Source organism: Mustela lutreola, chromosome 3 (genome assembly GCF_030435805.1).
Source record: "Mustela lutreola isolate mMusLut2 chromosome 3, mMusLut2.pri, whole genome shotgun sequence".
Taxonomy (NCBI): Eukaryota; Metazoa; Chordata; class Mammalia; order Carnivora; family Mustelidae; genus Mustela; species Mustela lutreola.
Genome location: NC_081292.1, coordinates 113,738,010 through 113,750,846, shown reverse-complemented (window position 1 = coordinate 113,750,846; position 12,837 = coordinate 113,738,010). Strand labels below are relative to the sequence as shown.

Sequence of the window (12,837 nt, the reverse complement as noted above, 5' to 3'; positions counted from 1 at the left end):
AAGGTCTGTGTTAAGGCTCTGACATAGAGGCAAGATCATTGGATAGAACTAAAGACTTGGACGTAATATACCTTTCTTTGTTTGTTTCTGTGTTTGATTCTTTGTTAAGGGCCCAACTCATTTCTTATGCCCAAACAGGAAAAGAACTTGGAAACTTAACTCATTCAGATTTCTTTTTCTCTATTGTGGTGTACAGTCAGCTCCACTATAATGCGACCTCTGTATTCCTAAAAATCATTGCACAGGGCTTGTTGGAAAAATGGAAGTAGGGACATGAGACTCAAAAACTTGGTCAGTAACACATTTAAAAAAAAAATCCAGGAACCTAATAAAAATGTCAGCTAAGTTTTAGTTGTGTTAAGTGGTTAAGAAATACACAAATAATATAATACATATGGCACTTCTCCTTGAGAAAGACAGGCAGCTGGCTTGTGGAGGGGGTCATTGGAAGGGCTGCGGCTTGTGAGTTACTGCCAAGTGGCAGAAGGAAGGCTGCCTGAAATTAGAGGGCAAATTGTGTCACCAGATAGAGGTGGGGTGGCTCTTAAGAGGCTGAAAGCATTGGCCTATCCATCTTAAATGAGTGTGATTTGTGTATTTCTGTGCTAGGTCCAGCTGGGTGCAGTTTTCTGTGTTCACTTCATGTTCCTCATGAATGAAATCAGGCATAAGCGAGTGTGAGATTTAGGTTATGCTCACATTGGTCCCTGACACAGCCATTGCCCTAAAGCAAATCTATGCACTTAAAGTGTTAGGAGGCTATTCCACATGGAGATGCAGGAAGATCCTAAACTCATTTCCTCCAAAAGACACACTAAATCTGCAACTACATATGGAAGGCTTCTCTCTGAAAACTCACAGCACCTCTCTCTGCCATCAGGAGAGAATAGGCCAGCACTCAGGAGGGTTGGAGAAGGTGAGATGTGGTCTCACCACAGACTCACTGCCAGCTCAGCAACCCACAGTCAGGAGGGAATTCAAAAACCCAGAGCTTCTTGAGGAGGAAAGGGTCTATAGATTATATCAGTCACTCTTAAGACGAATATTTGAGAGATGAGCCGCGAAGACATCTGCTTTGAAGATTCCCAGGGCTTGTGTCCATGAACCCCAAAGGGCTGAGGTGAAATGGGAAACAGCTCTTAAAAGGCTCAAGTACAGATTTGCTCCAGGGCCCAGCTCAGAAGTAGCAGTTTGGAAAAGCACACAGAGTATATGTGAAGAAGATTCGTTTGCTCATCTTAGGCATCCTTTGGAGGGAGAGGTGCGTTTTGGCATTCTCTGCAGGGATGGAGGTGCTGGAAGACTCCATCCATCCTTGTGCTCTGTCTCTGACTCACTAAAACCTGGGCTACCATGTTTTTATTTTTTTTCCTTCAGAAGGTATCATCTTCATGCCCTCTTTCTGCCAGGCTTCACTGACATTATTTTCTAGAAGGGAGATTTTACATATGTCTGGTGCCCTGGCTTGTTTACATTTAATACTCCAGTTTTTTGTGACTACCAACAGGCGATCCACTGAGCTCATGGATCTTGAGGCCAAAGTGGCTTGGATTCCTGGACACCATAAGGAACTATTGGAAAGACAGTTCTTAACAGACTGCCATCTCCAGGGCAGTGTACAGGTAGTAGACTGGAAACACCCCCTCACTCTGTGAGTAGGTATTTTGCATGTCCGGGAGCTTTGGTCTAAGGGACAAGTTTCTGGTCTGCCACACTCCTAAAGGCCTATTGAACTGCTCTCAGGGGGCACCTGGGTGGCTCAGTTGGGTAAGCGTCTGCCTTCAGCTTGGGCTCCCTGTTCAATGAGGAGGCTGCTTCTCCCTCTCCCTCTGCCCCTTCCCACCCCCCTGCTTATGTGCTCCCTCCCCCTCTCTCCCATACTCTCTCTCAAATAAATAAATAAAATCTGTAAAAAGAAAAAAAAAGAATGAAGTGCTCTGAGGGCTTAAGTCCCCAGTCTGATGATGTGCCCAAGGGAGGGGTATGCATAGGGTTAGAAAAGAATAAAACTGGGACCAGAATGCTGGGAAATGTTAGCTGGTAAAGACTGGAAACAGAAAAAGGAACCAGGCAAGGAAGCTGGATTCAGGCCCAAAAGAATTCATGATCTTGCTTCATAAAGAATAAGATACTTAGGAACAAATTTAACTAAGGAGGTAGAAGACCTAGATATCAAAAACTACAAGACATTAATGAAAGAAATTGAAGAAGACACAAATAAGTGGATAGACATTCCATGCTAATAGATTGGAAGAATTAATACTGTTAAAGTGTCCATACTACCCAAAGCAATACATAAATTCAGTGCAATTCCTATCAAAATTCCACTGACATTTTTCACAGAAATAGAAAAAAATCCTAAAATGTGTACGGGATCACAAAAATCTCTAGAAGCCAAAACAATCTTGAGAAAGAACAACAAAGATGGAGCCATCATACTCCTTAATTCAAACTATATTACAAAGCTGTCATGTCAAAACAGTACTTTATTGGCATAAAAAACAAACACAAAAATCAGTGAAACAAAAGAGAGACCCAGAAATAAACCCACTATTAATATAGTCAATTAATTTATGACAAAGGAGGCAAGAACACACAGTATGGAAAGGACAGTCTCTTTAATAAATGGTGCTGGGAACACCGTACAGACACATGCAAAAGAATGAAACTAGACTACTATCTTAACACCATATACAAAAATTAACTCAAAATGAATTAAAAACTTGAATGTAAGACCTGAAACCATAAAACCCCTGGAAAGAAAACTGGGCAGTAAGAAACTTGACATTGGTCTTGGTGATAATATTTTGGATCTGACTCCAAAAACAAAAGTAAACAAGTGAGATCAAACTGAAATCAGCTTCTGCATAACAAAGGAAATCATCAACAAAATGAAAAGACAATGCATTGAATGTGAGAGCAATGCATTCTGACTGGATATATGATTAAGGAATTTACAAATCATATATCCAATCGGGTTAATATTCAAAATACAGTACTACAATACAATAAACAAAAACAAAAATCAATCTGATTTAAAAATTGGCAGAAGGTCTGAATAGACATTTTCTAAAGGAAACATTCATGTGGCCAACAGATGCATAAAAATATGTTCAGTATGACCAATCATCAGGGAAATCATCAAAACCACCAAAAAGTGTCACCTCATATCTGTTAGAATGAATCAAAAAAAAAAAAAAAAAAAAAAAAAGAAAGAAAAGAAGAAAGAAACAAAGAAACAAAGAAAGAAATAACAAGTGTTGGTAAGATTATCAAGAAAAGGGAACCCTTATGCATAGTTGGTATGGATGTGAATTGTGTAGCCACTATGTAAAACTGTATGGAAGGTCCCCAAAAAAGTAAAAATAGAAGTATCATATGATCCAGCAATCCATCTTCTGGGTATTTATCTGAAGAAAATGAAAATATTACTTCAAAAAAAATATATAGGCACCCCGTGATTATTGCAGCATTATTTACAATAACCAAGATATGGAAGCAACCTAAGTGTCCAAGATAGGTGGATGAAGAAGATGTGTAGGTACACACACACAACACACACCCTCACATACAATAAACTACTACTCAGCCACATAAAAGAAGGGATTCTTGCCATTTGCAACAACATGATTAGTCCTTGAGGGCACTAAGCTAAGTAAAATAAGTCAGGCACAGAAAGAAGACAAGTGCCGTATGCTCTCACTTATATATAGAATGGAAAAACCAAACAAACAGCAACAACAAAAACCAAACAGAGATCCAGAGAACAGATTGGTGGTTGTCAGAGGTTGAGAAGCAGTGGAGGTTGGGAAAAGGGACGAAGGGGGTCAAAAAGTACAGACTTATTGTCATGAAATAAGTCACGACGGTATAATGTACAGCACGGTGACTGTAGTTAATAATACTGTATTGCATATTTGAAAGTTGCTAAGTGAGTAAATCTTAGATTGTCTCATCACAAGAGAATAAAAAAACACTTTGTAAGTATGTATTATGATAGATGATAACTAGGCTTCTTGTGGAGACTATGTTTGCATTTGTGTATACAAATATTGAACCATTATGTTGTACACCTGAAACTAATATGTTATATGTCAAATATAAAAATAAATAAAGGATGGAAAGATTACAAAATGAATGTTAGAGCAGAACTGACTATCCAAAGAAGAAAAAAAGGTGGAGGTGGGCAGTGGGAGTTGGGGTCAGAAAAATTTGTTCTTGGTCCCAGAGCTGTCATTTCTAACATTGAAACCCTGAGCAAGCACTTTCTGCCTCTTTATACCATTTTATCGTATCTTTAAATGAAGTTGGTAACAACCAACGTTGCCATATTGTCCTGAGGGCTAGATGAAGCGATAAAGGTGAAACATTCCATAAACAGTAAAGTGTTTTCCAACTCAAGATTTTTCACAAAAAACTTATTTCAGAGGTAGAGCTATCAACTAAAGAAGAACAAAGGGTTAGAAGTTCACCCACTCAGAGCCAGCTTTTGTTGAGAAAACTGTGAAACCCTCCTTTTGGATGAGAGTGAAGCCCATGACTCTGAAAGGAGGGGGTGCTTTATGCCTGGTGAAGTGTCTTGTGAACACGTGTCTCATGTCTTATAGACTCAACCCGGGGGGGGGGGAGGGGCAGTGTTTCTGTTCCTGGTGTAGCAGTTTGTGTACAATGGTAGGAGAAGCCAAGGAGGAAAAGGGGAAAAGGTGAACTTGCTAAAGGAAACTGAGAGAAATACAAATGTGGTCCCCATTGAGTTTAGAAAAATACTCTCAGAGCTTGCTTAAGATGGCTTCTTAAAGCCATCCCAGCCCAGGGATTCAGTGGAAGGAGCTGTCACAGAAATTTGGCCTCGTCAGGTCTACAACCCAGATTTCTGTGACATTGTTTTTTACTTACTGCTCTTCAGTACCCGGCAGCACCGTATAAACAAGACTCAACTCTTCTGCACCTCTCACTCCCTTTCACTCTCTGTGCTGTGAAAGATACAGAGCAAACCTGTAGGGAAAAAAATCAAAATTACAGACAGCTATTACAAAAAAAAAAAAAAAAAAAAAAAATCTGTCCATGTTTTTTACTTTTTTTTTTTTACTTTTTTTTACTTCTTTTTTAACTTCTATCCATGTTTTATAATTTGAGTAAAAAAAAAAAAATTTCCCTACATTTGGAAAGTAGATATGGCTTATTGTCAAGCTTTGATGGTTTAATTGAAGTACACACCATTTAAAGGGAATATATTTCAGTAAACAACTTTTGCCTCATTAGTCTTCGAATTCCCTGGAACTTTCTCTATAATGTAAGGGTATCATTTTACTTGTATTTGAAAAGGCATTAAAAAATTGAACAGGAAAGTTTATTCATATGGAAAATGTCTTCCCTTATTAGATTTTGAGGAATTCTTCAATATGACAGGGAGCAAATCTATGTGACATTCTTCATTTGTGAAGGAAAAATGGATTCTATCTTCCCTGCAAAACTTCACCTTTTTAATATGCTGTGCTTTTTAACTATTTAACAGACACCATTTGTTTCGCTTGTTTTGGGAATCAAAGCAGTCTTCCAAATTCTATAATAAAGGTGACTTACCCATGTTCCTTCTAGTCCACTCAGTTTATACAGAGATGACTCTTGGTTATGTGTAATAATGCAGTAAATTTTATTTTTGTCTTTTTATTGTGGTTAAATATATGTAATAAAATCTAAATAATAAAAATATAATAAGTAATAAAACAAATAATAAAATATATGTGCTATGAAATTTGCCATTCTATTTCTACAAAGGTTTGGCTTTGGTTAGCATGTTTCTCCTTCAAAATCGTGTTTTTCTTCTCTTCCAGAGCTGCTGGAACATGACAGAATAAAGATTTGATTTTGATTTTTCTTTTTCTGAATCTGATAGAGGCAACTGACTGTGTAGGGGTGAAAAATGGACCACCAAAGAGTTTGGGACAGAAGCTACAGGCCTGACTTAGCTAAAGGCCAGCTCCAGAATCAATAAGCAAATATACTTCTAGTACGTTAAAAGCAGAAAATACATATACACTTAAGACATAGTCCTGATCTCAAACAGATGTTTATGTAGGTGAAGAATCGTAATACATGCACACAAGAAATAATGATAGAAGAAAGTAAGAGTGTATAGGGTTGTAAAGAGCATAGGTGCTGTGGACACAAGGAAGGGAGAGAACAATGAAATGAGGTGGAGAAGTTCTAGAGAGATGGCTCAAAGCCAAACCTGGCAGCATCTTCAGATTTTAAGTAGATCTCAGAGAGCTTGTTAAGCAGGAGGAAGAGCATGGTCAAGGGTGCACAGGCAGGGGAATATATAAGTATTTTTAGAGGATCTTGATTTATTTCCAAATTATGGTCTACTGTTTCCTTCATAATCCTCAGGAGAGCTTTTCCCCCCATGTGTTAGAGGTGGAGACAGTCCATCTCTCCTATCACTTGTGGTGAATGTGCCCCATGCGGTGGATAGCTTTTTCTCCCGGGTAATCCATGGTTCAGAGTCATCATGCAGTCCTGGCTTCCCTTTCTCCCATGTAAGAATGTGGGTCCCTCCTAGTCAGTACTGAGTTGTTCTTTGGTTTTCATCACAGAACATCCATTCCACATGCAAAGTGCTCACATTAGTAGCAACCATAACCGTAATAGCATGACATGCCAAAAGAAGAAGTAGCAGAAGCAACAAAACAACAAAAAGACATTAGCATGGGAGAGTCAGTATTGTCAGGGGGATTCGAGTCTGCGTGCTTCTGAGCGGTTCCAGGAATGAGTTTTTGCTGAACCATCTATTCCAAGTCTTCCAGCCCTTCTTTCTACACTGATTCCCGTTTGTGAATGAGCTGATTTTCTGCCATAATAAATAAAGTGGGTGGCTTAGCCTGTTTTTATCTGTGAAAACCTAACTGGATAAATAAAAACAAAACATTTAACCTTATTCTCATCACCTCCATGGCCTAATGAAGTTGAAATTACAGGTCCTTGTGCAAAAATCACTTACGTTCCTTTGAAAGCATAGACAAGCAATTGAAGAGATGAAACGATTCTGAATAGGCACTAATGATCTTACTCATCATTGCTTGAGTTCTAATACATTTGGTAGTATTACTGGGTCATAGATCTTCATATCTGCACAAGAAGCCGCCTGATTTAGTGAAAATTATTCAAGCAATAGAGACACATCCAGGATTGAAAACTGTTACCTTCTGGTTTTTATGACAAATTACTTAGATGCCTCTGATCCTTAGTTTTCTTGTCTGTAATGAGAGGTTAATAATAGAAGCTACTTCATGGGGTTGTAATGAGGATGGAATTAATTTATATATAAAGTCCATGTTTGCACTTAGTAACTGACAGCTATTACTAATTATTTTTTTTCTCGTAGTAATTAAGAAACACCTCCTTAAAAGTCATTCCCTTTGTGCCTTTTATAGCATGAGAAGCTGATGCATGAATTGGAAGAAGAGAGACACTTACGTCTTCAGAGTGAGAAGCGGTTGCAGGAGGTGACACTGGAGTCTGAGCGCAACAGAATTCAGATGCGTGGCCTCCAGCAGCAGTTCTCCAGGTATGGTTCTGAACTGAGCTGCTTGATTCAGGAGGGGCATCCCTTCCTGCACCCAAAGCCCCCAGGTTGAATATCCATTGTGAAAGCATCTGTTGAATCTGAGGAGCTAATTTACCTATAGCTTAGACCTTCTCCTCTGGCCACGCCATCATAAGGCATCTGGGCCAGTTTGTTGAAAACTTGCTCTTTGCACCTAGTGGAGTCTTGGTTATCTTTTCTTCCTTGATGGGTTTCCAAGGGGTTTTTCCAGGAAGATGTGGTGGCTGTGTGGTTTATAAGAATGTCCCTTGAAAGGCCAGCCGGGAGGATGAAATTTTACCAGTCATCATAATTCTGTTTTAAGGAAGACAGAGGATGTGAATCTAATCATTCAGTAAGCTCTTACTCAGTACTTAAAGGAAACCTTTACCGATAGTTTAAAAAAAAATCAAAATCAATGAGTTTTTCCTTTAAAAAGACGTAACTTGAATTTGAAATTAGCATTCTGAAAAGTAGCTCTTAGATTTAATTCCCACACAGTCAGAATCTTTCAGCTTCCAGTTACAGTTACTGTGGGGCCAGGTAAAGGTTCAACCAACTATTTAAATATAACCTATTTATTTAACCTATCTGTGCTATTCCAGTCCTGGGACCAGATATGAGAATTCTGTGAAGGACAATTTTCTTTCTTTCTTTCTTCCTTTCTTTCTTTCTTTCTTTCTTTCTTTCTTTCTTTCTTTCTTTCTTTCTTTCAAGATTTTATTTATTTTGACAGAGACATAGCAAGAGAGGGAGCACAAGCAGGGAGAGTGAGAGAGGGAGAAGCAGGCTTCCTACAAGCAGGGAGCCCAATGTGGGGCTTGAACCCAGGATCCTGGGATCATGACCTGAGCCGAAAGCAGATGCTTAATGACTGAGCCACCCAGGCGCGCCAAGGACAATTTACTTTCATTTCTGTATTTCACTTCACCATTTCCCAAATCAGGAAATTAATTTTGGGGGTTTTTGTTTTTTTCTTTCTCATGAGGTTGTCTCAGGCTGAATCAAGTTTGAGACATTGCCCTAAATTTTTTTCTGAGCAATCTATGTGGATCTTGACTTTAATTTACCATTGGGATTTGGATATAATCAATGATGGATAATATGGCTTCCTCATTATGAACCTTTTATAATGATAGCTTAAGTTTTGGATGTGTCACACAGAGAAACTGAAATTGAGCCTCCAGATGTCTTATCTCTTTGTGACTAATACCATCAGTGCATGTGACTTTGGTTTGGAGGCTTCTTGGAGGAACAGGGTAGAAAGGATGGATGATCCCCTGTGTTCAGACTCATAATTTAACACCCTGTTCCACTCTCTGAACCCGTAATACACAGGTGCTATAGAAATGCACCAATCAATACTTCAACAAATGCAGGTCCCACCCTTCTCAGGCTATTATTTATACAACCTTGTACTTGGTTTTTCATTTGGTTTGATGGTAACTCTCACTTTACGTCTCCCAACTTGAAATAATAGGCCCCTCCCCACACATACTTTTGAAGCAGCTCTAAAACAAGCTCTGCTTTGTCATACTTGCCATTTTAAGACTATAAGAAAGGAGGAGGTAGATCGCCCTACCCTTGTGTTATCTAATTGAGATGTCTCTGTATTCAAGCTATTGATTTACTGGGTGTGAGACACATGGCACAGTAAATTATTTTCATATGATGCCAGGTCATCTGCTGTAAATCAATGACACCCATACAGAGTTGTGTTGCACAAGAGTCAAGGCATCCTAGACTGAATGAGAAGATAATTCTATGTAGAACAAATAGTGGTTGGTTTTATATACTGCATTTCCCCCTACTATCATCAGTTTCCTTATGTAAAGCTTCCTTGGAACTGAAGAGTTCAAATCCAGTTATAGCCAGACAACTAATGCAAATTAGCAAAGGTGGATGAAAAAGCATGTGACAGATAAGATAATTACACAAAGGGAGAGAGGGAAATAAATCAGTAGAGTCTTTTAATGATAGAGAACAAACTGAGGGTTGGCAGAGGGAGGTGGGTGAGGGGTGATCTAGATGGGGGATGGGTATTAAGGAGGGTACTTTTTGTAATGAGCGCTGGGTGTTATATGTAAGTGATGAATTTCTGGATTCTACTCCAAAAACCAATATAGTATGTTAACTATATAAATTTAAACAAAAAAAAGAAAGAAAGAAATGAGCAAAGGGGGAAAAAGAAAGAGAGAGGCAAACCAAGAAACAGACTCTAAATTATAGAGAACAGGGGCACCTGGGTGGCTTAGTGTGTTAAAACCTCTGCCTTCAGCTCAGGTCATGGTCCCAGGGTCCTGGGATCAAGCCCTGCATAGCATCAGACTCTCTGCTCAGCAGGGAGCCTGCTTCCTCCTCTCTGCCTGCCTCTCTGCCTACTTGTGATCTCTGCCTGTCAAATAAATAAGTAAAATATTTTTAAAAAATAAAATAAAAAATAAATAAATAAATAAATAAAAAATAAAATAAATAAATTACAGAGAACACACTGATGGTTACCAGAGGGGAGGTGGGTGGGGGGATGGGTGAAATAGATGATGGGGATTAAGGAGGGCATGTGTTGTGAGGAGCCCTGGGTGATGTATGGAAGTGTGGAATCACTGTATTGTATACCTGGAACTAATATTACCCTGGATGCTAACTGGAATTTAAATAAAAACTTTTAAAAGGAGATAATTACACAATAGTTTAAGTAGGCCCACTACACCATTTTTGATGGCCTTATGCATTTTAAACTTTGGTTTGTGAGATACTTCTAGTTCTGTTTATTTAAACAATCCTGTTACTATAAGTCTTTATAGAATTCTCCTAATTATAGAACATGTATATAGCTCATCACCCTTGGACATGGTCCACCTCTAAATGTTCACATAAGTAATTTCCATATTCCAAATAATTGGACTGAATTTAAAACATTTACCTTCATAATTTTCTCTTTTTCCCTGGGTCAACAAATTCATTTTGTACATGATGCTCCCTGACATGTAGGGTTGCTTTGAGTATTGTTTATGGAGTGAGTTTACTTTGAAAACTAATGCTAGTAGCCCACGTTTTCAAAGGACATGAAGTGGATTACAATAAAAGGTAGCTTCACAACACAACTAATAAAATGAAAAATAGAAAACAAAAGCCACGAAAGGGTAGTATGGCAAGTAATCATACTTACATGGCCTGTCGTGTTTTCTGAGAGTGAGCATGTGACTTAGTTCTAAGATTCCTGGCAGAGGAGATTAAAAGGAATGTATAAGAGCCTATGTAATTGTTATCTCCTAGACAAAGGCTACTACTCCTCAGGGAGAGAAACGTTGTCTCTGGTAACAAACTCATTCTAGAACACATCCATTGACCCCTTCAGAGATGGCCTTGAATGATATCAATGGCAATCGTCCAAAATGGCGTAAAGTAGCATTAATTCATAGGTAATGGTACTTCTACAAGGTCACGTACATCTACAAAGTTAAGGGATTTCTGAATGTCACAGTGTTGGTCTGATGAACCTGGAGCGCTGAGGCATAGACAGAGCTGTAAGAACTATTTTCCTCGTGTACTTGATGATGGTATTGCTATGCAGGCATCTAAATGGGAGTAAAGGAGATTCTGGAGTCTCAGGTCCAGGGAAGAGGTAAGATTTGGAGGGGAAAGTGGATAACAAAGTTAGAAATGGGAACAGTTAGGTGTATGTGCAAAGTAGAGTTCAGGTGTCAGAATGAGTGCTGCAAGGGAAATTAGTCCAAGGCTTGATTTTATGCAGTTTCAGTGACGTGACACGCTTGGTGGCTTAAAGGCATTGGGCAAACTTGAACATTGTGATTATCTGTGGTGATGAGTAAGGGCGTCACTTAGGTGACAAAAATCTATAAAAATGTTTGAGTGAGTAGTTCTCTTTTATGTCACCACCAAACCTTCATTTATAATCTCCCTTTCCCTCTTAACCTCTGATTAGGGTGTAATGATCAGCAGTGGTTCAAAATGTGGGCAAAAGAGAGAGAGAGATGTGACCAGAGATTACATCATCAGCTCTAAGCTCATAAATCAGAAATTGCCTGCACTGAGGGTGATTCAGGCAGCCATAACAAGCCCAGTTCAGACCATTTAGAACCTCCCATCTAAATACAGTGAAGAGAAAAGATACTTTCAAATGAAGCCTTCCCCATACACGAAGGAGCATTTCAGTAGGGTGGTACTGGGAGGCAAGCAAAAGTGTCAGTAGGGTTTCTTTGTCTTGATATTTGTTGATACAAATCAAAGTTGCTTTCCAGATGTCATAATGATATTTTAACCTGTTGTCTGAGTGGTATCCATGGCTGGGTATAGTTTATGTGGGAATAGCTTTGTGCTCCACCCTTCTATCTGTCTCTCCGCTCCCTTTAACTGTTCATTTGAACTATGCATGTCTAACCAGCCAAGGTTAATGATGTGAGTGTGGCTCTGTCACTGCCTTCCGTTCTATGTAAAGATGAGTGTTGGCACCCCCAATGTCATTACTTTGAGTGAATGAGGTTGTTTGTGTATCAGTTAGATTCACCTAGACAAGTAGTTCAGGAACACTCTCTCCAACCAGGTGGGCTGTATTGAGGTAGAATAACAATGATAAAGAAAAGGGGCATCTGGGGGGCTCAGTTGGTTAAGCTTCCTCCATCAGCTCAGGTCATGATCTCAGAGTCCTAGGATCAAGTTCCACTTCGGGCTTCTTGCTCATCAGGGAGCCTGATTCTCCCTCTGCCTGCTGCTCCCCCCTGCTTGTGCAGTCTTCCTCTCTCTCTCTCTGTCAAACAAATAAATAAAATATTAAAAAAAAATGGGGGACCGTGGGTGGGTCAGTGGGTTAAGGCCTCTGCCTTCGGCTCGGTCCGTGATCCCAGGGTCCTGGGATTGAGCCCCGCATTGGGCTCTCTGCTCATCAGGGAGCCTGCTTCCTCCTCTCTCTCTCTCTCTCTCTCTCTCTCTCTGCCTGCCTCTCTGCCTGCTTGTGATCTCTGTCAAAATAAATAAATAAAATCTTTAAAAAAATTATTAAGAAGAACCAGTTTTGTGAAGAAATAAGCAATACAGACTACTTATTTAATGGAAATCATGCATGATGTGCACCTGTATTTGAGTTGGTTCCTTTGGAAACAGTCCAGTCAATGTGTAGATTATTGCCGAAAGCTGCTGTTCTTTTCAGACAAGCATTTTTATTGTGTGTAAGTTAAGACAGAATACAGTGTGTGTCCTCAAAAAATGTAGACCCCAGATAGAGAAGACTTAGG

General features: G+C 39.3%; 1 protein-coding gene across 8 annotated transcripts in view; it reads left to right on the top strand.

Annotated features, from left to right (window-relative positions):
* NCKAP5 (NCK associated protein 5) overlaps positions 1-12,837 on the top strand; it is an 891,925-nt gene that overhangs the window by 438,509 nt on the left and 440,579 nt on the right. For all 8 annotated transcript variants that reach the window (XM_059166690.1, XM_059166689.1, XM_059166694.1 and 5 more), the window contains one exon: positions 7,434-7,567. In XM_059166690.1, the coding sequence (XP_059022673.1) occupies positions 7,434-7,567 (134 nt within the window). The remainder of the gene's footprint in view (positions 1-7,433; positions 7,568-12,837) is intronic.